The sequence below is a fragment of the Metarhizium brunneum genome, chromosome 2 (assembly GCF_013426205.1).
Source record: "Metarhizium brunneum chromosome 2, complete sequence".
NCBI classification, from domain to species: domain Eukaryota; kingdom Fungi; phylum Ascomycota; class Sordariomycetes; order Hypocreales; family Clavicipitaceae; genus Metarhizium; species Metarhizium brunneum.
In genome coordinates this window covers 3876925-3901883 of record NC_089423.1, presented here as the reverse complement: position 1 = coordinate 3901883, position 24959 = coordinate 3876925, and the positions used below count along the sequence as shown (strand labels likewise).

At 53.4% G+C, this 24959-nt stretch overlaps 9 protein-coding genes across 9 annotated transcripts; 2 read left to right on the top strand and 7 right to left on the bottom strand.

The window, feature by feature from the left end:
* Nucleotides 1-2: 2 nt before the first annotated feature.
* Nucleotides 3-616, bottom strand: MRP17 (mitochondrial 37S ribosomal protein bS6m; the record flags this gene model as incomplete). The annotated part of the gene is made up of 3 exons (XM_014691995.1): nt 3-303; nt 380-411; nt 467-616. 3 exons carry the CDS (start codon nt 614-616, stop codon nt 3-5), a joined length of 483 nt encoding a protein of 160 aa, XP_014547481.1.
* Nucleotides 617-1026: 410 nt separating this feature from the next.
* On the bottom strand, nt 1027-2182 carry NDUFAF6 (NADH dehydrogenase (ubiquinone) complex I, assembly factor 6; the record flags this gene model as incomplete). Its single annotated transcript, XM_014691994.1, has 3 exons — nt 1027-1993; nt 2058-2081; nt 2145-2182. 3 exons carry the CDS (start codon nt 2180-2182, stop codon nt 1027-1029), a joined length of 1029 nt encoding a protein of 342 aa, XP_014547480.1.
* A 489-nt stretch (nt 2183-2671) lies between these two features.
* Nucleotides 2672-6194, top strand: RAD5_0 (DNA repair protein RAD5; the record flags this gene model as incomplete). Its single annotated transcript, XM_014691993.1, has 2 exons — nt 2672-6051; nt 6116-6194. The coding sequence occupies 2 exons, from the start codon at nt 2672-2674 to the stop codon at nt 6192-6194; spliced, it is 3459 nt and encodes a 1152-aa protein (XP_014547479.1).
* Nucleotides 6195-6535: 341 nt separating this feature from the next.
* On the bottom strand, nt 6536-7899 carry gld1_1 (D/L-glyceraldehyde reductase; the record flags this gene model as incomplete). The annotated part of the gene is made up of 5 exons (XM_014691992.1): nt 6536-6612; nt 6675-7080; nt 7178-7242; nt 7314-7428; nt 7573-7899. The coding sequence occupies 5 exons, from the start codon at nt 7897-7899 to the stop codon at nt 6536-6538; spliced, it is 990 nt and encodes a 329-aa protein (XP_014547478.1).
* Nucleotides 7900-11258: 3359 nt separating this feature from the next.
* Nucleotides 11259-11693, bottom strand: G6M90_00g041310 (uncharacterized protein; the record flags this gene model as incomplete). The annotated part of the gene is made up of 1 exon (XM_014691991.1): nt 11259-11693. The coding sequence occupies one exon, from the start codon at nt 11691-11693 to the stop codon at nt 11259-11261; it is 435 nt and encodes a 144-aa protein (XP_014547477.1).
* Nucleotides 11694-15825: 4132 nt separating this feature from the next.
* On the top strand, nt 15826-17589 carry G6M90_00g041300 (uncharacterized protein; the record flags this gene model as incomplete). Its single annotated transcript, XM_014691990.1, has 2 exons — nt 15826-16240; nt 16340-17589. The coding sequence occupies 2 exons, from the start codon at nt 15826-15828 to the stop codon at nt 17587-17589; spliced, it is 1665 nt and encodes a 554-aa protein (XP_014547476.1).
* A 397-nt stretch (nt 17590-17986) lies between these two features.
* G6M90_00g041290 (uncharacterized protein) lies at nt 17987-19171 on the bottom strand (the record flags this gene model as incomplete). Its single annotated transcript, XM_014691989.1, has 1 exon — nt 17987-19171. One exon carries the CDS (start codon nt 19169-19171, stop codon nt 17987-17989), a length of 1185 nt encoding a protein of 394 aa, XP_014547475.1.
* Nucleotides 19172-20547: 1376 nt separating this feature from the next.
* Nucleotides 20548-21285, bottom strand: G6M90_00g041280 (uncharacterized protein; the record flags this gene model as incomplete). Its single annotated transcript, XM_014691988.1, has 1 exon — nt 20548-21285. The coding sequence occupies one exon, from the start codon at nt 21283-21285 to the stop codon at nt 20548-20550; it is 738 nt and encodes a 245-aa protein (XP_014547474.1).
* A 1550-nt stretch (nt 21286-22835) lies between these two features.
* G6M90_00g041270 (uncharacterized protein) lies at nt 22836-24053 on the bottom strand (the record flags this gene model as incomplete). Its single annotated transcript, XM_014691987.2, has 1 exon — nt 22836-24053. The coding sequence occupies one exon, from the start codon at nt 24051-24053 to the stop codon at nt 22836-22838; it is 1218 nt and encodes a 405-aa protein (XP_014547473.2).
* Nucleotides 24054-24959: the final 906 nt, after the last annotated feature.

The following is a 24959-nucleotide window of genomic DNA, read 5'->3' as shown; positions in this document are numbered from 1 at the left end:
CTTCACGCCTCGCTGCCTTGGGTCCTCCACTTTGGCTCCCCAAACCCCGACAAGGTGCTTAGCTTGCCGTCGCCGAGCTTCACGTGCGCCGAGCGAATCATGCGGGGTTCCAGACGCAGCGTCGTTCGCACGTTCTGGTGGACCTTGGTTGACGAGTCGTACCGCATGACGAAGTAGTGCCCGTGTGTGTGCTTCATTTGGTGCACGGAGATGGGCTTGGGGAGGGAGAAGATGCCCCAGTTGTCGAGGCCGCGGACGACGCCGCCGTTTCGAAGGACGAGGGAGCCGACTGTTTGGGCGATTCTGGAGGGGTTTGTTAGCAGATGTTTGGCGTTGCGCGGGTTGTGAGCTTTCTTTTTGGCGGGGGTTGGAAACGTACTCCTTTACTTCGCCTAGGTTGCCTGGTCGGACCTGTAGGATTTAGTTAGATTTGCGGAGAAGGGGATAGACGGGAGGAGAGGCGCACAATTGCTATTAGCTCGTAGAGCATCTTGACGGCCGCATCTATGCTTGGTCGAGGAGGAGTTGGTGATGGTATGACGGTCCGTGGTCTGTGGTGTTGGACGCATCTCGAAATTTGGAGCAGGGGTGTCGGGCCGAGGATTTGCCGGTGCATGTCGTGTGTCTTGGTCCACTGTCGAGATTTGGTGTGGGCCAATGATGTGTTGGAGAGCTTGGGCTTGGGCTCGAGTACTGGTGTGATATGAATGGGGTTTGTAGATGAAGGCTTGTATATCGGGGAGCTTGTTTTCTTTGCTTATCAATTATTCGAGAGGACTAATCTGGAGGCCTTGTGAACCATGGGCGAAGACACATTCTTGACTCCCGCTTTGCTCATCGTCAGTTTTGTGAATGAGCTTAGCTTCCCAGCTACTGAACAGGTTGGTAAGTTTGCGTGTTGTAGCTCTAGGAGACATTTTCTGGGCAGAGTCTCTCAAGTACTCGATTATTCCAATTTATATCATCAGGTGAGCGTCCTTGTTCCACCTCATTAATGTACAATATTCTACATGTTGTTACATATCATTATAGCCTCTCAGATGACAATGACTGCCAGATCCTCCAAGGTAATCGCCATCCACCAGACTTCACGGCAAATGGATCGAAATTAACCTTTTCCAGGTTCTCCAAATAGTGGGAAGCTGGTACGGCTTCCAGGAGCACCCCGAAACTTTGCCTAATCTCCTTGGCTGTGTCGCTTTCCCCCAGATAGATATGCTCAGCCTCTCCTTCGTGCTCAAACTCGTGGCCCGGGTCTTCGCCGGCCTTTAGCCGCTTCAACATCTCCCGAGCCGTAATGAGGTGGTCATTCGCACGAGTTGCGACTTTAAAAACGGCATCCTGCAGCCCGGGTGCGCTTGGCCCCTGTCGAAAGACCTCCTCCTCCTTTACGCCTTCCTCGGCCATAATGTCCAGTGGCAGCAACAGAGACGGCTCGCGAGTCGGAGGTGCATCCGCGCCAGTGGGAGTCTTAACGGGTCGCCCGGGAGCGGCCAAGACTGGAATTCCTCGCAGCACAGCAATTATGCCACAGGCTTTGCCAATATGGCTAGCCAAGTGATCAACGTGCATGGAGCGCAGGGGTATGGATGCCAACGTCGTATACATCATGGTCGAGTATGTGTTTTCGGCATAGTCTTCCAACGCTGCCAGACTGGGATACGGTCGGCCATCCATGTACTTTTCTCTCGTCTTGACAAGTCGAGATACCCAAAATTTTATCGACTTCTTGGTCGGGCTGCCGGCTCGAGCTTCCAGTCCCTGGAGAGCTTGGTGTAGCAGAATGCAGATTGGTTCTCGAGGTGGCATTCCGGCGAAAGTCTTGTCTATAGACTCATGCCAAAACTTCATGCGAAGAGTGCCGATGACGGGATTCGACACGACTTCGGGGAGGCGGACCAACTCGAGGTTGAGCGCTCTAAGGGCGGCGTAGGTGTCTCGGACCGGAGACGGTACAAACCGTCGGATGAGATGTGCATCGTAATCGCTTGTCCTGGGGAGAGAGCATCAGCTACAGAGAACTCCAACGTGAGGGTGAGGAAGCATGGCGCACATACTGGAGTTGCCTCAAGCAGTATGCCCTTGCGGATTCTACGTCAGCATCTGTCACGTATCCACGACAGTTTGGCCTGCCATGGGCAAACCTTCTCAGGCTAACGCCTATGGCTTGGGGGCGGCGCATAAAGGGTACCTGAGAAGATTGATGGCCAATGGCCCAGCTTGTGGTGATGATACGGTGGTAAGGCCAAATATCTCACAGATCACAAGTCCATGGACCAATGAAGGGCATTGTATTAGCCATCAATTGCTTCAAGGATACGGAGTAGAATGGAGTAATTATGGCGATGGCCTCTGGCTGCCCCCCCCAAAAAATTAGAAGTGGGGTGGATGTTGGGTACACACCTTACTGTGCTCCGTACGGAGTAGTACTAGCTTGAGCTTGACTGCCCCGGGCTGCCCATGTCGCGGGCTGCGGGTCCCCTGCGACCGTTCCAAACGCGGTCACATGACCACTAGACACGCTTTGTCGCGCCTCCCGCAACAGTGAAGATGCGGCGCGTCTCCCCACTGACTGGTTCATCCCGCCTTAAAGTTTGACCACATGTGCCGGCATATTCCACACCACGTGTGCTTGTTGACACTTGCGCATTGTCAATGAGTGCTCTTTATCATGGAGTCTGGAGCGTCGCAGGAGCCTCCACTCAAGAAACGGAGGTTCTTCAGAGACCCAGGTGAGAATTCGTCTGATCCTATACTGCTCAGCCCTGGACACAGTTCTTCGCCTGTGTCAGCTAAGGAGTACGTCAAGGACCACGAGGGCGTGAAGAGGGATTCAGATTCGCGCATCGCACTCGCTGAGCTTTCGGAAAATGGCTCGGCCAATATAAAATCAGAGTCGCCTCAGCCAACTTCTGTGCAATTGGACGAGTCTACAACCTTGAACTTCGACAAGGACATGTTCGAAAGCTTCATTGGTGACAAGGTCAGCAACGAAGTTCTCAACATCATTCGGAACAATTGTGGCGACAATCTCGAAAGGGCTGTCAACATGTTCTTTGATGGCACGTACAAGAAGTTGCAGACCAAACAACAGCCATTGCTTGAATCCGTCGGCCAGCGGCCGGCCAGTTCCCGAACCGCCCAATCTGCGCCTATCGAGGAGTCTACAACAAGTCCATCTCTGTCTCTCGGAACCTTGCCACGAAAACGATATTTAGGTGCGTTTGGTGCAGAAGGTTGGGCAACTCGAAGCGGAAGCAACATGCTGAAGCATGGGGATGTCGTCAAGATCGAGCGCCAGAAAATTAAACCCCCGCCACCGCCCAAAATCAAGAACAAGCTTGGTGTTGTCAGCTCACCCTCTCCAAAGCCGAAGACAGCGGCTTCGAGAACCGTCGATGTGATTGTTCGCTTTACCAATCAATCCGGCACAGAGATCGGTCGCTTGACCAAAGAGACGGCGAATTGGGTGTCGACATTGATTGATCAAGACGTGTGTCATTTTGAGGGAATCTGTGTGTATGCACCTGAACGACTACGAACCAACGACACTGTGTATTTGCAGCTGAGATGTTCGCTGCTACGCTCTGCTTTTGAAGACCGCAGCTTTCGGTTTGCCGACGATCAACCTAACAACATCTTTGAGCGAGGCGAAACCACGGATGAGAAGGAATTGCGCTTGCGTCAGGTCGCATTAGTAAGACTTTTTCAAGAAATCAACTTGCAACCAACTCGGGCAAATTCAGCTGCCAAGGATAAAAGGAGGGAACTGCTTCAGGCTGCCGAGATGGACGAGCAGAAGCAACGCGATGCTAAAAAGGCCGCGGTTCCTGGCAAGGAATCGGAATCGGTGCCCAACTCATCAGATACTGAGGAAGGGGAGGAACTTGAGCAAGATCAGTTGGATGCTTTGTATAAAAAGGCGCAGTGTTTCGATTTCAACACCCCGGAAGCCGAACCGGCTGACAGCTTCGCCATGACCTTGAGGCCGTACCAAAAGCAATCCTTGCACTGGATGATGGCAAAGGAAAAAGACGAGATGAACAATCGCGAGCCATCCATGCACCCTCTCTGGGAAGAGTACGACTGGCCCACAAAAGATGTTGATGACAACCAGTTGCCTGACGTTGAAGGAGTGTCAAAATTCTACGTCAATCCCTACTCTGGGGATTTATCACTAGACTTTCCAGTCCAGGAACAGCATTGCCTTGGTGGAATACTTGCCGATGAGATGGGCCTGGGTAAGACAATTCAGATGCTTAGTCTAGTTCACTCTCATCGATCGGAAACGGCTCTGCAGGCTCGACTCACTAATGGTGGCATCTCGAGTGTCAATCAGCTGGCTCGATTGGGGGCAAACTCATCCAGTTCTCTTGCAGCACCATGCACAACATTGGTCGTTGCGCCAATGTCGCTCCTGTCGCAATGGAAAAGCGAGGCAGAAAAGGCCTCAAAGGAAGGCACAATGAAAATTGAGCTCTACTACGGCAATGAGAAGACAACTAATCTACAAGCCCTGTGTAGCGAGTCGAATGCTTCCCAAGCACCCGATCTCGTCATCACCAGCTACGGCGTGGTGCTCTCTGAATTTAGCTCTCTGGTAGCCAAGAATGGTGACAAGTCATTCCACAACGGCTTGTTCTCGTTAAAGTTTTTTCGAGTCATCCTTGACGAAGCCCACCATATCAAAAATAGATCTTCCAAGACCGCCCGAGCCTGTTATGAGATTTCGGCAGATCACAGATGGGTGCTGACGGGAACGCCAATAGTGAACAAGCTTGAAGATCTATTTAGTTTGGTGCGATTTCTTGGCGTGGAACCTTGGAACAACTTTTCTTTCTGGAAGACATTCATCACGGTGCCCTTTGAAGCCGGTGACTTTATGAGGGCGCTGGACGTCGTGCAAACAGTATTGGAGCCGTTGGTAATGCGCAGGACGAAGGATATGAAGACGCCAGACGGCCAGCCACTTGTGCCTCTACCTTCCAAGCAGATTGATATTGTTGACGTCGAGTTGTCCAAGCCTGAGCGCGATGTATATGATCACGTTTTTAACCAGGCAAGGCGGACATTTTCCAGAAATGTCGAGGCGGGAACTGTTATGAAAGCATTCACTACTATTTATACACAGATCTTACGACTGCGGCAATCGTGCTGCCACCCTATTCTCGTTCGAAATCGAGACATCGTGGCGGACGAGGTAGAAGCTGGTGCTGCCGCTGATGCAGCGACCGGTCTGGCTGACGACATGGATTTGGAAACTCTAGTGGCACACTTTACTGCTACGACTGATGAAGCAGTCAAAGACAATTTCACATATGGAGCAAACGCTCTCGAGGAAATTCGCAGTGAAGCCGAAAAGGAATGTCCACTGTGCTTTGATGAGCCGATGAACGACCAGACAGTCACTGGCTGCTGGCATTCGGCATGCAGGAAATGCCTACTGGATTTCATGAAGCATGAAAGTGACCGTGGCGCTGTACCACGATGCTTTAACTGCCGCGAACCCCTCAACCAGAGGGATTTGTTCGAAGTTGTACGGCACGACGACGAAATCAACATGGTGTCCAAGCCTAGGATGAGCCTACAGCGGCTAGGTGTGAATCAGTCGTCGGCCAAGGTGACGGCACTCATTTCCGAGTTGCGAGTCCTACGTAAAGAGCGTCCACAGATGAAGTCGGTGGTATTCTCCCAGTTCACTTCGTTCTTATCACTCATCGAACCGGCCCTGACCCGCATCAACGTCAAATTCCTACGCCTCGACGGGTCCATGGCACAAAAAGCGCGAGCCGCGGTGCTGGAAGAATTCACCGAAAGAAAGGGCTTCACGGTCCTCCTCATCAGTCTACGCGCTGGCGGAGTCGGCCTGAATCTCACCAGCGCAGGACGAGTGTTCATGATGGATCCGTGGTGGAGTTTTGCTGTAGAGGCGCAAGCTATTGATCGAGTACATAGACTTGGACAGGAGGATGAGGTGGTGGTTAAGCGATTTATTGTAAAGCAGAGTGTGGAAGAGCGCATGTTGCGGGTACAGGACAGGAAGAAATTTATGTAAGTTGCCCGCGGTTTGCGAAGCTCCAGATCTCCACGGTCACCCTTGCTAACTAGGTATAAGTGCAACGTCTTTGGGAATGATGAGCGACGAGGAAAAGAAATTACAGCGCATAGAGGACATCAAGGAGCTTCTTAGCTGAGGTGGCAACTGGTTTAGAATTGCATGGCGGCGTGGAGGTATTTTATACCATTGTAATTAATTGGCGGCCCCAAATCGGGTCCGTGTGCTTGCATTGCTGGCGCTTCGTCTGGGCATGTCTTGCTTGCTGCATATGGGTTGTTGGGCTTGGTGTCCATGGTCATGAAACGTTGGCATTTGTGTGCCCTACTTTGTAGTTTAGTTGAACATAAGTTACGTGACTGGGCCCGTTTTCATCAAGAAGTCTATCCAATTCATATCGCTCTGTGTCTAGATATTGGCAAAACTCTCCTTGGGGGGTATATTATATGTTCTCCTTCATTCGTCCGGCATCCGAAACTCTCACTTGATAAGAACCTGCAGAGCAGCGTTCTTGTCCTTCTCATCATCAAAGACGTTGATGTTCCATTTCGGGTCGTCTACATGGTTGTGGTTAGAACTAGCATTTTCTGGTCCGATGACAGTGGTTTGCGTATCTTACAAGTAGTAGGAACGTTGAAGCGCTGAGGAGTCTCGCCAAGCTTCTTGAGGTCCTGGATGGCCTGCTCATCAAGCTCGACTTCCTGGAAATTCTCACGAATGCGAGAAGGAGTGACGGATTTAGGAATGACAGTGTGGTTGCCGAGGACCGACCAGGCGATGATGACTTGGGCGGCGGTGACGGTCTTGCCCTGAGCAGCGCCGAGACGGTCGGCGATAGTCTTGACTTCGGGGGTATTGACAAGCAGAGGAACGTTCCAGCTGTTGTTGCCGAAAGCGGAGTAAGCGGTGATGATGATGTTCTTCTTGGCGCAGTACTCGATCAGGGGGGCGTTGGGAAGTCGAGGGTGACGTTCGATCTGATTGACGGCGGGGACGACGCCAGTGGCGGCGATGACGCCCTCGAGCTGGAGGGGGGGATGTTGTCAGTAACATTGTTCTGCCTTCCCTTGGTAATGTATGGCGGGTCTAGCGATTCCATTGGCAAAGCATCAACAGACTTACATGCTCAATGCTGAAGTTGGAAACTCCGACGGAGCGGGTCTTGGTCTTGGGGAGCTCAGTCACAGCTGTTATCACGTAACGTATTAGCACATGGTTCATGCAAGAGACAAACGGGGAGCTGATTGGCTATTCGTACCCTTCCAGGTCTGTGAGATGGTCACGCCACGGTCGATGTCAACTTCGCCATTGGCAACCTTGGGGAACTTGTCCTCGCCAGGTTTGAAGGCAACAGGCCAGTGAATGAGGTACAGCTAGTAGGGCATGTTAGCGGCAAATCGGCATGCACATCGGCAGTCACTGGTATTCCTGCTCCGGTCCAGTTACAACTCATATCACCAGCGCGAATTGACTGGAGGTGTCGAGCCAGTGAACGATTTGTAGAGCTCAGAACTCACATCGAGGTAGTCCAACTGCAACTCAGCCAGAGTGTCGTCCAGCGCCTTCTCAACGTCCTCGGGCCTGTGCTTGTTGTTCCACAGCTTGGAGGTGATAAAGATATCCTCGCGCTTCAAACCGGGAACTTCAGCGTAGGCACGCTTAATGCCCTCACCAACCTCCTTCTGGTTGCCATAAATTTTGGCCAAGTCAAGGTGGCGGTAGCCGGTCTTGAGCGCCTCGTAAACGCCATTGCCGACCTCTCCAGGGGCAGCCTGCCAGGTACCGTATCCAACACGAGGGATGGTGTGGCCGGAATTGAGCTTGACGGTCTTGCCGAAAGACATTGTGCTGAGGTGTTTACGATGAACTGGGCGGATTGCAAGGTTTCGGGTGTAGGAAGAGAGGTTGTTGACGCAACTGGTGCGGCCAAGGAGCGAGATTCGAACCATTTAAATGGAGGGGAAGGAGGGACGACATCAAGTGGATACGAAGATTCATCAATACGCCTACAATTGGCGTGCTGGTCCTTTTTACCGAAGGTGCTGGTGGAGGTCATTGTGTGGCCATGGGAAACGCCATCCTGTATTATTCTGGGTCCGAGGTTCCATGGGGTACGTAACGTCACTTGAAGATGAAGCGTCTTTGTGGCCTCTGATGCGAATTATGAATTCATCTGGGGTCGGAAATAACGTTAACAGCGGGTGTATCGACATGTTGTCTCCGTTAGTTCTGGTGGCTCTGGGGCTGGAGAAGCAAAGAATTGAATTTGGCCCGGAGGATCGGCAAGTGACTCATTTGCGCGTAATGTGTGTGGGAGGATCAAGGTTTGATAGTCCCAGAGACCCAGCTCTCGCGAACGTCCTGATGACCCTCTGCGGCAATCACTCGCATCATGATAAAATCGGTACATGGGATGACGGCAAATGATGGCGCTTCTCAAGCATGGAGGGGCAGAGAGGTCAAGAGTATCGCAAGTGGAAGGAGCTGGGTTGAACGGCAGAAGCCCCCCTGTCGGCACGAGGTGGACAAGTGGGGGTCGTCAACAAAGCGCGGTGCCCTTGCAGGGGAAGGTTTGGAAGGTGATGATGGATGGAGGGGCATGGAGGGGCGGACATTGCCCCGCCATTTACAAGGAAGGGGCGATCCATGACGAAGAGGGCACTAACACGGAAATTGACTTGCCGTCTCCAACATTGAACTCGTAAGGCCTCCTAATCATTCTATCCGCTCATGGTATTCTCCTAAGAGCCATCACCGACACCAGCCCGCACGGCATCAATTATCCGCGGGATGAACAAAAACTGACACTATGACTCAAGTAAGTTCAGTTGCTGATGCAAACAAGATACCAACAAGCCTGAGCACATCGTCGGCGTCAGCCACAGGCCCATGGGCCATGGGCATGGCGTGGGGGTTCCAGAAGAAAATCAACTTGTGGCACCAATCAATCAATAAGACCTTGTACCTCTTTTAGCGAAGTTTGCTCAGCGCCTCCGTCCGGGTCAATATCCACCGCTATGCCTCGCGGAATTTCGGAAAGCATTGGGCGTTATGTCGCACAAGGGAAACTCTCAACGCCGTTCTTTACTGGAGGGCTTATACGCCAAGGTGAAGCCTTGATTATTGGCAGGGCGCCGGGATATCAGGCTCTCCTCATTCGCAAGCTCCGTGCAATACTAATGGCATCTGGAACGACTGGTGATTAGCAGATTGAGGCCTTATTGAACGAGGAGGATAATTCAATCGACGGCCAAAATTATGGCCGGAGAGCATCTAGCCCGCACCTTGTTGCTCTCTCTGCCCCTCTGCCTGGGACCAACAGGGTGAGTGTTTGCCGGCTGACAAACCAACAAAGTTCGCAAACCGTCACGGAGTACTCCGGCACGGGGCGACTATTGTGCAGGGTGTCGACGCCATCAAGGTCCTGTCACATCCAACGGCGCCTCTGCCGCTGCGGCTCGAGGTTGGTGCTTGGTGTTGGTGTGTGGTGAAGAGCCGTCCTTGCGTCGCTAGGCCGGGCCCCGGCGTTGGTCAGCCATGATCGCGTCAATGAGCGGAACACGAAGTGGTTTGTCGGCCAAGACGGGCGCCATGTGGCCACCCTGCTGTGTTACTTGCCGACGCACATGATACCTTGAGGAACGTGATCCGGCCGACGGGCGATAACGAAGCCTCAACACATGGGCATATTTACCTGCCGGCGGGATTTGTGCACACAAAGCACGTACAACATGTGCTCAGCAAGCCCTGCGTTGTGAGAGGCACAAATCTGGGGTCTGTTCCATGTAAATTGTCCCGATGTTTGGACAAACACAATCCTCGCATGCAGAAGTGAAACACCACATCACGATTCTTCCTTTACGTTTGGAGCACCCCTCCGTCCATGATTAGCGAAAATCCCCATCGACGTGTGGCAAATAAGCAGATCAAAGGGATATATGGTGACTACATTCACTCTGCAAGGCAGCTTGCTGCCAGCAAACCATGCAGCTCTGGGGTTCATCCGACTGTCACCTATAGACCAAACACGGCTCACTTCAGCCGCCGTCATTCAAGTATCGTTCATCGGAAGTGCAATATAGCGATAGTATAAGTAGCTCTCATGTAAAGCATCTAAATGCTCCCTCTTCTCTCGCCACTTTCTTGATACACCATTTTGCCCTCAAAAGTAAAAAGTAAATTCCCGTCCTCATCACCAAAAAGCACGCATCCGCAAAAAAAGAACAAACACGCCGACGAGTCACCTTCTTTCCCACGATATCCTCGGGCAAAAATACGCCATAAGCAATTTTACCGAAATAGCCCCCCAGTGTCAATGAAAAGGCTCGACCGCCGTGACGAAATGCCCAGCGGCATCGTGGCCATGGTCATCCTAGTAAGCTGCGTCGTCGCCGTGTCCCTAGGTGCATTCGCTTACTACGGGTGTCAGCGGCGCCCTGTTGGACGACGGGGGGGATGTAGAGTGCGGCCGTCGTCAAACTCGAGCGGCGAGTTTCGGCGCCATCGTCGACGAGGCGACCGCACCCCTGATTCTGGCCCAGTTGTGCTGGACGTGCTGGATCCGGACACGGGGGATGTGACTCGCCCTGCGGCGGTGCAGCTACGGCATTAATGTCGGTGGCTAGACGGCTTGTGTGTCAACGCAGCGGGCTAGATTGGCACAGCTGGGGATGGAGAGGAGAGAGGTCAACAGACGGTGTGTACATGATGTCAGTGTGCTTGGGAAGAGTTTACCGTCGGTGGACAAGGTGACTGTCTCCGTACTGCCGGGGGATCAGATATGAGACGGCATAACACCTGGGGGTGGGAAAAGGAAAATAGAGAAAACTGCACCGTATAGTTGAATTACATGTTCGGTGTACGAAAAAGCCACGTCAACTCCCACTAGCACCGGCCTCAGGTCATGTACCTACCCAAGCAATGCCATTATATCAAAAGACCAATTTCCTCCCATTCGTGCTTGATATGTTATGACTCCTATGATACAATTTCAAACTAGCCACGTCTCAAACTCCTGGTAACAAGTAAAACAAACTCCCCACATGGTATATTCAGACCGTCCGTGTACAATTAAAAAAGAAAAAAAAAGAAGAAATCAACTATTTCGCAGCTATCATGTTAGCCCCAGATCAAAACTTGGCAGTCAGTCAAAACCAGAAGCTTTCCACCCATTGAACATACCCATAACTCCCCATGATGCCAACTACTTGGGTGGCTCTGCCTCTGGTGCAGGGGGAGGGGGCGCCGGGGCGGGCGGCGGTGTCGATTCTGTGCTCTTGGACGAGCTCCTGGATGACTTGGTGTGATGGCGGCGATGCTTCCGATAGGTAAAGCGGACGGAGGATCGATACATGTAGAGAAAAGCGCCCGTGGCTATGAGGAAGACGCCCAGAATGATTCCGAGTGCGATGCCGATTTGGACATTGGTCGCGTCGGCGGCGCCACTAGAGAATTGCCTCTTCCCAAGAGCAGCACCATTCAATGCCCTTCTCGATGTATACGGGGAAATGTCGAGCCGGCGGCGGGCCTCGTGATGCAATTTCGCAACCCATGGCGGCGAGTATTCCAATCCTCCAGAGCGATCATGCGCCTCCTGCCCGGCCGCGCGAGATTGAGATTCCCGAAGCGGGATATACATGCCGCTCCTGTTTCTTTTTGCCGCAGCGGCTCTGTGCTTGAAATGGGGGATCAGGGAACGGTGTGACACGAGGCTAGTCAACCAGATGCCGAAGGGCCATCCGCGTACAATGGCAGCGCAGAGTAAACAAGGGGCTCACAAAAGAAATACGCATTTTCCTCTCCAACCTACAAGAGACACCAGCCTCGACGGGGAGGAGTAGAGCGGCCCCTTTTAAACCGCGCAAACCCCTCCGGGGGGGCCAGGACGGGGGACGGACGAGATGTTCCCCAGATTCTGTTGAATCTGTTCTCCCTCACCGGGAATTATGCATTTGGGGGGGGCCGCCGGTGTAGCAGGCCAATACGGCCTTTGCTCGCTAGAGCTTGCATACGCGACTTGCATAGATAGGGTCATCTGTCTTCCTCGGGCCCGGATAGCTCCCATGAATGCGGAACAGCGGAGAAGGCAAGCTGCATGCAGCAGGTGAGAGGAAAAGTCCAGCCGGACCTATCATGAACTTTGTCTGCCATGTATGTACCTGATTGCACCTGATGGAGCAGCAGAAGATTGAAGCAGGCCACATGGGCAATGCGCAAAAAGAAGTTGAGTGTCAACGCATCCAAACTCGACCAAGTTGGGCATTGCTACCATGACGGCCAGCGTAAAACTGCTTCGCAACGTGCTCGTCCGCAAGAGAGAGAGAGAAAGAGAGAGAGAGAGAGGCCCTGGGGCAACACAGGACAATTCCCGTTCACATGACCAAGGAGCAAGAGATGCGTGATTTGCTCACGTCGCGGCGGCGTACAAAGACGAAGCATGTATCTGCAGCGCGCCGCCTCCCCTCTCGGCCTTGTCCGCGCCGATCCCCATATGAACATGGAAGATGCTTGTATTTGCCTTTGTCCTTGGGGTTCAAGGGCGAGAGAGACGGACAATTCCCATATCGTCGACACCAAGGAGGATGGTGGCAAGGGCACAAGAGGAAAGGGAAAGGAAACACAGCTCGGCGGGCTGGAAAACCATGCATGGACGGGGGGGGACTTGCGAGAACCGGAGTCGAGAAAGCGTGAGACGCCCATGCAGCATGTTCATCATGTACGGAGCAGCATGTAACACTGGCGGCGGCTCAGCCATTGGCAAGCACGTCTTTGACATCTTGCAGGACACGCTGCATGACAACGCATCGACCAGAGCCCCAAGTTCTGGCAGAGGGACCAAAGGCCAAAGCGCCGCGGTCCGGCCGTTCTCACGAGAGAGAGAGAGAGAGAGAGGACTGGGAGGGGCGGGTCGGGCAGCGTCTTGCGAAAGCTCGGTCGCAGGCTCGTCCTGTGGTTGAAAGGGCGAGGTGATGGATTGGTGATGGAAGACAAAAAAGTATTCAATGTTGGGTGCCAATTGGGTACGAAGCAACGACCGCTAGCGTCGCCATTTGTCCTCGGCCTCTCGTTCGTCGGCCTTTGCTGCTTCGTGCCTGTCGATTCGCGCTTCATACCAGTATCAAAGGGGGGAAAAAACTCGCTCGACTCGGGCCAGCAAAGACTCGACTCATATTTTGCCAGACGTCGTTGCGCGTGACCATGCGCGGGTTGGGGAGGGGAGAAGCCCGACGATGCCAAACTCGTCCCCCTCGCGGCCATGGCGGCATCGGAGCGAGGAAGGAGAAAGGGACGGAAAGGGTTCATTGTTGCCGCAAACCTTTGGTCGTGTGAAAAATGGGCGGGAATGACTTGCTTGTCATGAATCATGATGCAAAACCCCCTCTGGCCGTTGTACCAGCCTGAGACAATGTAAAGGACAACATGTTGGTAATTACGACCTCTCAGTTCCCCTTTTACACATCCCTCCTTGGTACTTCAACGAACCGTCTACATGAATCCCTCTCTGCCGTACTGGTCGCTCTCGTGACATTTGCCTTCCGGCGTCCGGCTTGCCCAAAACTCCCACGATGCCAGCTCATCAAGCAGGTCCGTCAACCATCCATCCATCCACCACGCGTTCCAACACCGACTCACGGCACGGATTATACATCGTTTTCCGTCGAGTAGGGTCGTAGCATCAATGGCAAACAAGCGGCAAGTTCGCAGCCACGAGGCCCACGACACAGCTGAAGAACCAGTGGGTGCCGTACCAGCATCAATCATCTCCCTCGGCACGCAGGGTCGCCACGCCCACATTGTATACAGAGACCGAGGCAATTTTCTATACATGGCTCGTACATGGGGAAAGCCAGGGACTGCGACCTCAGAGTTGCATCTTGGGCTCGGAATGCCTTACCCTCGGAGCGACTTGGCCGAGAGCTATCCGAATGGCCAGCCAAGGCATTTCTTTACCGTGTCTCGCACTGCTTCTAATTTGGAAGAGATGCATTCAGAGGTTTTATGTCGTTCCATACATGTGTCTTGACAGTCCAGCAAGCAGCAAAGAGCCATGACTTGGTCCTGGGGGAAACGCTCCTTGACTGCAAAAGAATTCCCCTGCCCGCCCCTTTATCATCTTTCAATCGGTCCGTGGGGGAATTCGTATACTTGCTACATGATCAACGTCTGTTCTGGGCTACCAGGTCCTGAATATATGAATCTGCCCGTTGAGGCGCCCCCGTGCCATGTAGATGGATCTCATCTCATGGCAACCGAAACCTCGTCCCCGGCACTGGGTTCTTCGACTTTGCTGGCAGATTACTCCATGTGAGCTCAGCAGGCTCGTATCCATCATGGAAGGGAGAAAGCATCAATGAGCCTTCCATCGAGCACATGTGATCCAATATCTATCTGGTCTCACGAAGCCTGTTGGCCCTCGTGCCCCGTTCAAAGATGGGCGCAAATCACGCAATCTCGACGCATTTCAGTGACGTGTCCCTCGTATTCCCTGACAAAAGGTGCCGTGGACGAGTTTGTGACACAAGTCAGCATCTGTTGGAGCTGCATCGCTCGTCCAACCGCCGGGCCACTGAACCATTGCCGTACAGCAGCTCAGATCCAAGACTTTGACGGCCGTCGCTGTAGAGTAGAGTAGCCTGCTCGTACAGCTCCTCTCCGCTCTGTTGCTTACTTGATAGCCACGACGGCTGCGTGGCGGCGCAGTAGTCGTTTGATCTTCAGAGCGCCTGGCTGGCTGCCCTTTGGTGTTGGCAAATGTTAGCAACGAGCATTAAACAACAGATGGTGTCTCGGCAAAAAGCTTAGCCCCAGACTTTACGCCCGATCAGCACCTCTATTTACCCTTTTCGTTCACCCTTTCGAGGCCGTCGGTAGGCGACATCATTGGACAAGCCGTGGTGGTACTTGACACCGGCTCGGCATATCGCATCCAAGAAACCTGCACAAGTTGCCGTCTCAGCCTCCTCCTCTCAACTCTTCTCATTACCCAGATCAAAATTGTCTTGTTGCTTTTCCATCGACTACTATGCCAACAACCGAGCTTGTTGCAGCCCAGAAGCAAAACCACCACACAATCGACTCTCTCTCCCCGTTCGTCCGGACGAACGATAGCTTGGCGTCTGTTTGCAACAAACTTTCTATCCAATGTCTTGTCGAATCTCATTTCGACCCGTCGGTCGATCGGTGACCTGTAACAGGATGGGGGGCTTCCCGGCCGCGCCCCTGTAACAACATGTCGAATCCTTCATCAGGAGCTCATTCTGAGACGCCAAAACACCAGACGCCCAGTCTTTACCACAGCTTCGTTCCAGTTCCAGGATCGGCGCGGACGGAAGCCAAACTACGTCTATTTTTAAGGCTCTCGTCGTCCAGACTCTTGGCCTCCCGCCTCATCTCGTATGGCCTGCACTTGCACACGCGTCTAGTCCTCCGCAAACTCCCTTGTTTCAAAAAAAAAAAATGCCGAGACCTGGGTTCGTTATCGCTCTGCCTTGCCGCCTCGCCATCTGCCTCTGTTGGGCTGTAAAGCGAGGGCTGGCGCGGCCATGTGCTGCCGGAATCTGCGCTTGCCGGCTGCCTGTTTGTAAAGGGATATATGCTTTCCAATTGTTTCCCTTGGAAACAGTCAACTTGCCTGTTATGACTAGAGAAATACATTCTTCCTTCCTTTGTCTTGTCTAGAATTTCTTCATGTGTTTTTGTTATAGAGCAGCCTCGGGGTGGTTTTCTGAAATTCTATTTGGGCCGACAAGTGAGAGTCTGTGTCCCCCAAAATGGTGTCTCTTGTGATAACCTCGGCCGTGGTTTCGCTTTCTCTGTCTGTACACGGGTGGCCGCAAGTACGTAATGAATCAAGGTTCTTTGGGGAGGAGATTCGCGCGGAAAACATCGTCGCGGACATGCCGTCCAGGGAGCTGCCTGTTGTAGGCGATACCCTGTCCGTGGGAACGCTACCGATGCCTCAGCTTTCGCAACGTCACAACGCAGCTGGGAGTCTTGAGGCCACACAAGACGGCCAAGACTCATCCTTCAACTCGTTCCAGCAAGATCCCAAGCAAGGGCCTCCCGACGGCGACATCTCGCCGGGCCACCTGACGCTTCCTGTCCTCCATGTCGAGACACGCTTGGATAAGAGAGACGTCGAGGTCCGGCTTGAGAACCGCTCAGACGTCGCCTACTATGTCCAACGTAAGTTGTCCTCCCATTGAGTTTTACTACCCTCTGTTCATTAGAACAACAAGAGCCATGTTCAGCAAGCCACTGACCCCGACCCAAAAAAAAATCCAGTCAACATAGGAAATCCCATTCAAAAAGTCTTTGCGCAACTCGACACGGGATCGTTCGAGCTCTGGGTCAACCCGGACTGCACGAATCTCCCCGCATCCGCGGACAACCGGTTCTGCCAGGCCGTCGGGCAATACAACCCCCTCCGGTCCTCGTCGTCGAAAGGAAGCAACCTGAGTACGGAGCTCCGGTACGGCATCGGCTCCGCCCAAGTCACCTACTTCCTCGACGACATTGCGCTCGTCAACTCGCGGCAGATGAAGCAGGTGCAGTTCGGCGTGGCGCAATCCACCAAGGACCAGTTCTCGGGTATCCTGGGCATCGGGCACGGCGTCGGCATTAACACGGGCTACAAGAACTTTGTCGACCAGCTCGCAGACCAGGGCATCACCAAGACCAAGGCCTACAGTGTCGCGCTGGGCAGCAAGGCTGACCGGGCCGGCGTCGTCGTCATGGGCGGCGTCGACACGGCCAAGTTCTCGGGCAGGCTGGCGCCGCTGCCGCTGATCCCCGGCGACAAGTCCCCCGACGGCGTGACGCGCTTCTGGATAAAAATGAAGTCGGTCCAGCACACGCCCGAGTCCGGGAGGACGGCCGACCTGACGGGCGCCACCATGCCCGTCTTCATGGATACGGGCGCCACCCTCACGCTGCTGCCGCCCAGGCTAGCCAACGACATCGCCAGGCAAGTCGGCGCCCGGGCCTTGGGCGACAGCGGGCTCTACACGGTGGACTGCGGCCTGGCCAGCAAGAACGGCAGCCTGGACTTTAACTTTGACGGCGTCACCATCCGAGTTCCGTACAGTGAGATGGTTCGCGAGGTTGCCGGCTTGCCCCCGAGTTGCTACCTGGGCATCATGCCCAGCACGTCCTTCGCGTTGCTAGGCGACACCTTCTTGCGGTCTGCGTATGGTGAGTTTTTCCCCGTGTGCGCTGAATATTGGAATTGGTGTCTAACAAAGATGGATCGGGGGGCAGTGCTGTTTGACATTTCAAACAACATGACATACATGGCGCCCTACGCCAACTGCGGCTCAAGGACACAATCGATCGATTCGTCAACGGATCTGACATCGATAGTGGGGACATGTTCGCCGCAGCAAGTGAATGAACTGTCAAAGCCAGTTGGTAGTGGCAGTCCGGATGGAAACAGTGGAAACAACAACAAGGAGAACGGCGCAGGATCAGCAAGAATGTCCTGGAGTTGGTTTGGCGTTTTGGGAGTATTTGCAATGGGAGTTCTGACGCTGTGAGTAAAGCAGGAACCGGATATCAAAGAATGGAGTCATTATACTGCACATTTTGGGTTTCTTTGGGAGGGATTACAAACCTTTTCTTCTCTAGACATGATTTCTTTTTGGTCATAAAGTACAGGGCCATAGACGGTACCGATCCGCATTACTTTGACGTGTACAGATGGCATGTTTTGGAAGTTGGCACAGGGCCGTTGGATAATGAACGACTGGCATTACTATTTACTTGAATTAGAACATTGGGACGTCATCTAGTGACGGCTATGCCCAGCTCGTGCCCTTATATGCTTTTTGAAGAAAGAAAGTGATCCAATGACTGGTGGTTGCAGCGCAAGGCCTAGCGATGAAAGCGAAAACGCAACAAGAAAAGAAAAAAAAAGCACAACGGCCCACAAACTTAGGCAACCTGCTGCACAAAGGCAGGGCCGGCCAACTCTCCTGGAAACAGACTCATATCAAGGCTCGCCACAGGCTTCTCAACCAGCGTGCCATCTGCGTTTCGCTTCAAGGCCACGACACCCAGCGCGCCGCCCTGGTTTCCAACAAACAGGTGCTGGCCATCGAGGGAGGCACTGAACATGCGAGTCCGCACTCCTCCGGTGGACGTGAAGCCCACAAGCTCCAACTTGAGTTCGCCGCCGTTCTGGGCAATGCGGAAGTTGGCAATGTTATCCGTCTGCCCGCCCGTCAAGCGATTTGACACATAGACATTCTTGTTATCCGCAGCAAGCACGAGTTCTCCAGCAGCAGCTTCGGCGGGCGTGGCCTCGACAGACTTGAAGGTCGAGATGGTCTGCGTCAGCTTAAACTCGATGCCCTTGGCGCCGCCGTACTGGAGGGCATACACCAAGACGAGGTTCTTGATCTCGCAAAGGACAAAGTAGTGCGTCGCTTTGTTGGCTCCGGCGGGGAAGAAGGCTCCGTGCCGCGGGCCAGCGCCGGCGGGCTCAACGGCGACGCGGTTGACGATGTTAAAGGCCTTTTGGGTGTCGAGGACGAGAATCTTGTCGGTGCCGAGGTCGTTGACTGCCATGAAACGGCCCGAGGGGTCCAGGACGGACTGGTGAGGGTGCGGCTCCTTCTGGCGTACAGTGTTGGGGCCGACCTTGTCGTCCGACTTGATGGCGTTGGAGAACTTCAAGCCGCCGTTGGAGATGTCGAAGATGTCAATGTTGCTGCTCCCAAAGCCTGCACCGACCAACTGCGACTTGTCCTTTGTGAATTCGAGATGGACAACGCCGCTGCTGCCCTTGGTGGAGCTCAGCTGGTTAATCTTGTTTCCGGCAAGATCAACGTTCAGGAGACTGGTTGTATCGCTGTTTTCGTCCACGGCATACAAAAGTGGCTGTGAAAAGGCCACCCAGGTCGGGTTGCCAGAGACATTCTTGGTGCTCTTGATGTCAAACTTGGTGCCATCGAATTCAGCAATGGAGATGTTGCCCGGGGAGGTGATGAGGAGCTTGGCTACGGAGGAAACGGCAGGGTTGGGCATCTTGCCGGGAGGGATGTTGTTGTTGTTTTTGCAGGAAGGCAATGCGCTGGCTGTTGCCGCAGCGGCGACGAGAAAAAGTCTTGTCAGCATGGTGGCTTGTCGAGGAAGAAGAGTAAATTTAGAAAGGAATGAAGTAGTTTTTCTTTCAAAATGAATGAATCAAGGGGTGGGTGAGGGAGATTTCCCAGAAACCTCCGTGTCCAAGTGAAGATGAGAGTAGACAGTAGACAAGCAAAAATACATACACGACTCTCAAAAAAAGACGAGGGAGTGCAGCCAAGTTTATATATAGGTCAGTGCGCCTGGATTCCGATGCACCTATGTACTCCGTACTTTAATTGACTTTACATGAATGCCTATGCATAACGTAGTGGAAACGCAGTACTTGGTCCTTTGGGCTCCCACAGGCGTGATAGTTATGAACATGAAACAGCACAATGACTCAAGGATATGTCTGGTACCTCGACTAAAGAAATGCGGGCCTTGTACATAGTATATACAATTAATCCAGTGCTGTAGGTGAGCGATGGGGACGGATTGGTACTTTGACAAGGTCGATTGTCGGACCCAAGGGGAAAATATGGCCAGAAGAAGAAGAAGAGATTCCTTTCTTGATGCGGAAACCAGGGAATTAGGGGTGAAGATGGAGATGTGCGACAATGCGGGGGGAGTGCCGCCAGGGATGCATGTGGAGTCCTGAGCGACTGCCGAGTCAGAGTACTTAGTAGAAAAGCCCGAGAGATGTCAAGCCAGGCCTGGTCCCAAGGAACGCTAAACTTGGGATCAAGCGTCACCTGATGCTTAATCTATCGGCGGAAGTCCAGGAAAAAAGGAAGCAGTGAAGACCAACACGCAACTGCCGATTGCCGTCAACTGGCCACATTAAAGGGTGGTCATATGTCTCGCGAATCATGCATAAGGCATGGATGTACGGAGTACTGGGGGGGGCAGGCTAATTAGGTCATGACCAGACGAAATCTGCCTGTAGCTGTTTAGAATAGATGAATCTTACATTGAGTCATTGGCAAAAAAAAGAGAGAGAAAGAAAAGAAAAGGGGGCCTAGATGGTCATGCAAGACCACCACTGACTCATACAAATGAATCTTCCATTAAATGCTTCTGGGCAACAGCTCAAACAGAAGGTGCCACGCATTTTCACCAAGGAAAGCACCCCCTGCCAAGGCCCTTCATCCAGTTGCAATAGCCAAGTCAAACTCAAAAAAGAGGACCAACATCCCCAGGTGTTTAAACAGCTCATTACGGTTCGTCCATCTACGGAAAGTAAGTACTAGCTGCGCCACGGAATGATCCGTAACTGACATCGATCCATGGCTCAGTCCAACAAAAAAGAACAAGCCCATCCAAAAACGCCCGCTACAAGAAGAAGAAGAAGACGAGACGAAATTGCCCAGTGCCATCCCATCCATGCATATATCAATTTGCAACACCCTCTCCATTGGCCCTGCCTACCAAGTCAAGCCCACCGCCTTGCGCTCATACTGTTCCGTGGGACACGCGTCCTGCAGCAAGTTCTCAAACATCCAGCGGCCAACGTCCTCCCGGGAGATGAAGTATCCGACCTCCTTGTGCTCGACGCCCTTCTCGCTCTCGACGTGCACGCGGATCTTCCTGTCCGGCTTCTCCCCGTCCAGCAGCAGGCTCGGCCGCACCAGGACAAACCGCTCGCCGCTGCCAAACAGCGCCTGCTCGGCCACCCTCTTGTCGGCATGCGGCGCCTTGAGGCCGACGTGGTACAGCGGCACAAAGAGCAGGGGGACGTCCCGCCCGTGCGCCGAGATTCCCGTCGTGCTGATGACGGCCAGGAGAGGACTGCCGGCGACGCCACGCGACCGCAGCGCCCCGAGGGCCTCGAGCAGCGCCGCCACGCCCTTCTTGCAGACGTCCGGGTCGTCCATGGTCAGGCTGGCGCTGACGCTGCCGCCGATGGAGAAGTTGACCGCGTCTACCATGGCCGTGGGGTCCGATGGCCTGAGGAGCGCTTCGCCCACCGCCGCGGCGTCGTGGGCATTGCCCTGCTTGAGTATCAAGTTGCTTGGCTTGTCAGGGAAGTGGGCTTCCAACTTGGCCGGGGTGCGGCAGAGCGCGACGCATGTGTAGCCTGCGGCGACGGCGCGTTTGAGCGCGGCGAGGCCGCAGCCGCCGGTGGCGCCAATAAAAGCAATCGTCTGCGTACTAGTGCTCATTGTGAATGGGTGCTTGTGGTGCGCAGCCAGGAATACCTTGTGTATTTGCTGATGTAGTTGCGGTTTTGCCTGGATGAGTGGTCTACTGTGTAGTGCTGATGATGATGATGATGATGATGATGATGATGATGATGAAAACAAAATGGAAACAATCGCCAAGTGAGGACGACCATGCATATTTATCTCTCGACACCATCCGCATCCTCCGTCATCTCATCTCTATGTAAACTTGTCGGCCTTCCGTTCGCCAACGGCGCGCGCCTCGTCACTCCTTACTCGTCACTTGTCACCCACATAAAAGCCTCGTCCTTTGACGGCCAGGTGCATTCATCCGATGGCGCCCTGTCCGACGCGGGCGTGGCTTATGTGGCGCAGTACTCCGTACCTCCCATCTGCTAGTCCGTCCCCCTCTGAGCCAGTGTCCCGCACTAACAGGGCTGCGGTCCTCTCCGAACCAATTAGCCCGCCCCGCCCCGCCTCGCTCGCGCCTTCGCCCTTTGAGTCGCGACAACCCGCAAACGCGCTCCCCTCGGCCCGCTGCGCTCGGCCACGTCGCGCACAAAAACTTCTTTTTATATCCCCACGAGCTTCAATAATTGTCCCGTCCCGGCGCGATGGGTGCCGCGTGGCAGCGTCGTATCCAACGCCAACTCGGTCCCCTAAACCTTGGCAAGGGATCCCCATCGACTTCTTAACCTAGGAGACAGCCAACCACGACATGTCAGATGTACTTGGCCTCTGTATATATGTGAACTACTATCAAGCTGCTTGTTCTGCCCCAGACTCCGCCCACAACAACAAGCCCATAGCCAGAAATCATCTCATAGCCGGCTTCCATCAAGATTGTATATGCCGTGTCTGACTCGTCTTGACTTTGAGCCGACTCCATGAAGTAGCTACAATGCTAGCCAAAGTCGTGTCGGCAGTGTCGGCACTTCATAAACGATGGGTTGGTTCTAAACTGCGTGGTTCCCCGTAAGGTGAATGGAGATTCCCAGGGGAACAAAGCTGCCCAAGGCTGCTCCTGGAGCAAAATATACATATACGTCCTCGGGATGATTGCGTCATATCGCATTACAACTTGGAAAGCCCAGATACTGTCCGATGTTCACCGCAAACATTCAATATGTCTTAATTGTTCAATTGACAATGTTAATGGCCTTTTTATTTCCAAGGAATGGACGACCAAGGGTCATTAAAGCTTCTGAGCCGGATACCGTTGTATGAGCCTTCACCATCTGCTCCAACCAATACTGAAAAGAAGAAAAAAATCAAACTAGTACCGATCCCATACATACAGTGTGTGTGCTAGTGAACAATGCTCTTAGATACAGCAAACTCAAGGCGGAGCCATGCCAATACTGTAAATAGAATGACACGCGGATAAAACACGTTTGTGTAGTTAGCAGAACAAAATGAAAGCAGAACAAGTAATCCAAAGGGGCATTGTAATTAATGCTGCACAAAACCCTTCCGAGCCATATCGCGCCGATTCTCCCACGAAAAGAGACATAAATCAGATCCAACATTATTTGGAAACATCTTCGCGCTTACAGCCAGAAGAGGGCACAGCCAGCAATAATCATTGCCAATGCACTAGCGCTCGCCCTGGTACCACTGTTCTTGCCTTTATCGCTGTTGCCGCTGCCGCTGCCACTGCCACTGGCACAATCCTGGTTGAAGGTGTTGGTTTCACAGCCGCTGCTGCTGCTACCGCCCGAATTGCCGGATCCTGAGTTACCCCCAGAGTTGCCGCCAGAGTTGCCACCGGAGTTGCCGCCGGAGTTGCTGCCAGAATCACTGCCAGACTTGCCGCTGTGGTCTTGGCCAGTACCTCCAGTGCTGCCACCGGGAATGGTGGCTGCGGTGTTCTTGGGCTTATCGGCGCTCTGTGAAGCAGAGGCCTTGTCCTTCATCATGTTGAAACCAGTGCCCTCGAACGACCCGAGGACGGTGTCACCCTTGCCATCAACAACGGTGTCATTGGTTCCTGTAACGCTGTTGAAGGTGTAGCTCTTTCCGTTATTGGTGCCCGGGGCGCTCTTAGCATTGTAGCACTCCATGGTGACCTCGGAGAAAGCGGCGTAGAAGTAACCGACATTCTTGATATCTTCGGCCTCCCAGTCCATAGGACCACCGGCCCAGTCGACGGTGCCCTTGGCATTGGTGGAAGCACCGCCTGGCCAGATAGACAGCTGCACGCGAGCCGGGGTCTGTGGGAACATCCAGCTTTGCGAGGTCTCATTCCAGGTGTCTTTTCGCTCTTTGGTGCGGCCAACCTGTCCATCGACGAGCCATTCAATTTTGTCGGGGGTCCACCGGATTTCATAATCGTGGAAGTTGTGGAAGGTATCAGACAAGCTAATGTTTCCAGAGTTGTGGTAGTCAGGAATACCTTGGAAGTAATAGTTGGTCTGGGCAGTTTCGAGATCGACACCGACAAATTCGTAGTCAATTTCGTCCTTGACGTCCGAGAGCAGAATAAAGGCGGTAACAACACCACGGCCACGGCTGGTCTTGAACTTGGCCTTGACGTTGCCATACCACATGTAAGAGGTGGAGGCCAAAACAGTTCCAACACTGTTCTTGGGCATGGTCAGCAAAACACTTCCATCCCTGGAAGCAGGCTCTCCCTGGGCTACCCAGTCCTTCTTGGTGGAATCGCCGTAGTATTTGCTTATATCGACGATACTGTCGAGGTTTGTGAACTTGGTCGTCTTGTCCGAACAAACCGGTGCGGGGACACAGGAGGAGAGGTTGAAAGACATGCGAGGATCACAGCCACCCAGACAGAAGGCACCGACACCACAGTCGCCATATTCTGCGGACAGGAGGGAACACATGTCAGCAAATGATCTCGTGCTGCGTCTCTACCAAGAGCCAAGAGCGCAAGCCGGAGGGGAGGAAAACTTACGGGAACAGCAAGGAGAATCTTGAGGACATTTCTGCGTAAGGGAGCACTTGGCCGCCAGAACGGAGCAAGCACCCAAAAGGGTGGCAAGTGCAACAGAGCGCAACATGTTCGAAATTAGAAGAATATGGTTGCGAGTCGCTGCAAAGTATTCATTCCACCAACCCAACGTAAGCAGAACGAACGAGGTTGATAGACAGTCGGACGGACGGAGCGCGAAAAGTCGCAGGCCGTCGGCGCCGACAAAGAAACTATGTCAAGAGTCGCGATGGGGAAGGAACAAACGCACAACGCTGCGGCTGTCGGCAGTCGAAATGACGGCGAGGACGAAACGAAACGGGAAGGCAAAGCGAATGTAGTCGGCCGCAAAACGAAGGAAACGGTCCGTAGTTCGAGTTCCTCAACGTACCTAACGAAAGGACACAACACAACAGGCCTTGTTTATTATGTTGAGGCGTGAGGAACGAAGAATGACGCCTCCACGAACGAGAGCTGGAGTGGCAGAGGCTGATGGAGCTGGGAATGAGACACAGGTCACACAGCAGGCACACAGCAGGCGCACAAAGGGGCAGGGCCTTGAGCCCATCCGAGCTGGGCAAATCAAATTGATGGTAACCGGTTGTGCCGTTGGGTGGCACGACTCGAGTGCCAGGCTGGCGGGTGGGGCTTTAGACAGGCACGAAGTACTTGTTTGCTGAGGCAGGAGAGAACTGCCTGGTGCCAATTTTTTTACTCCGTACTCCAGAGAATGCTACTCTGGTCC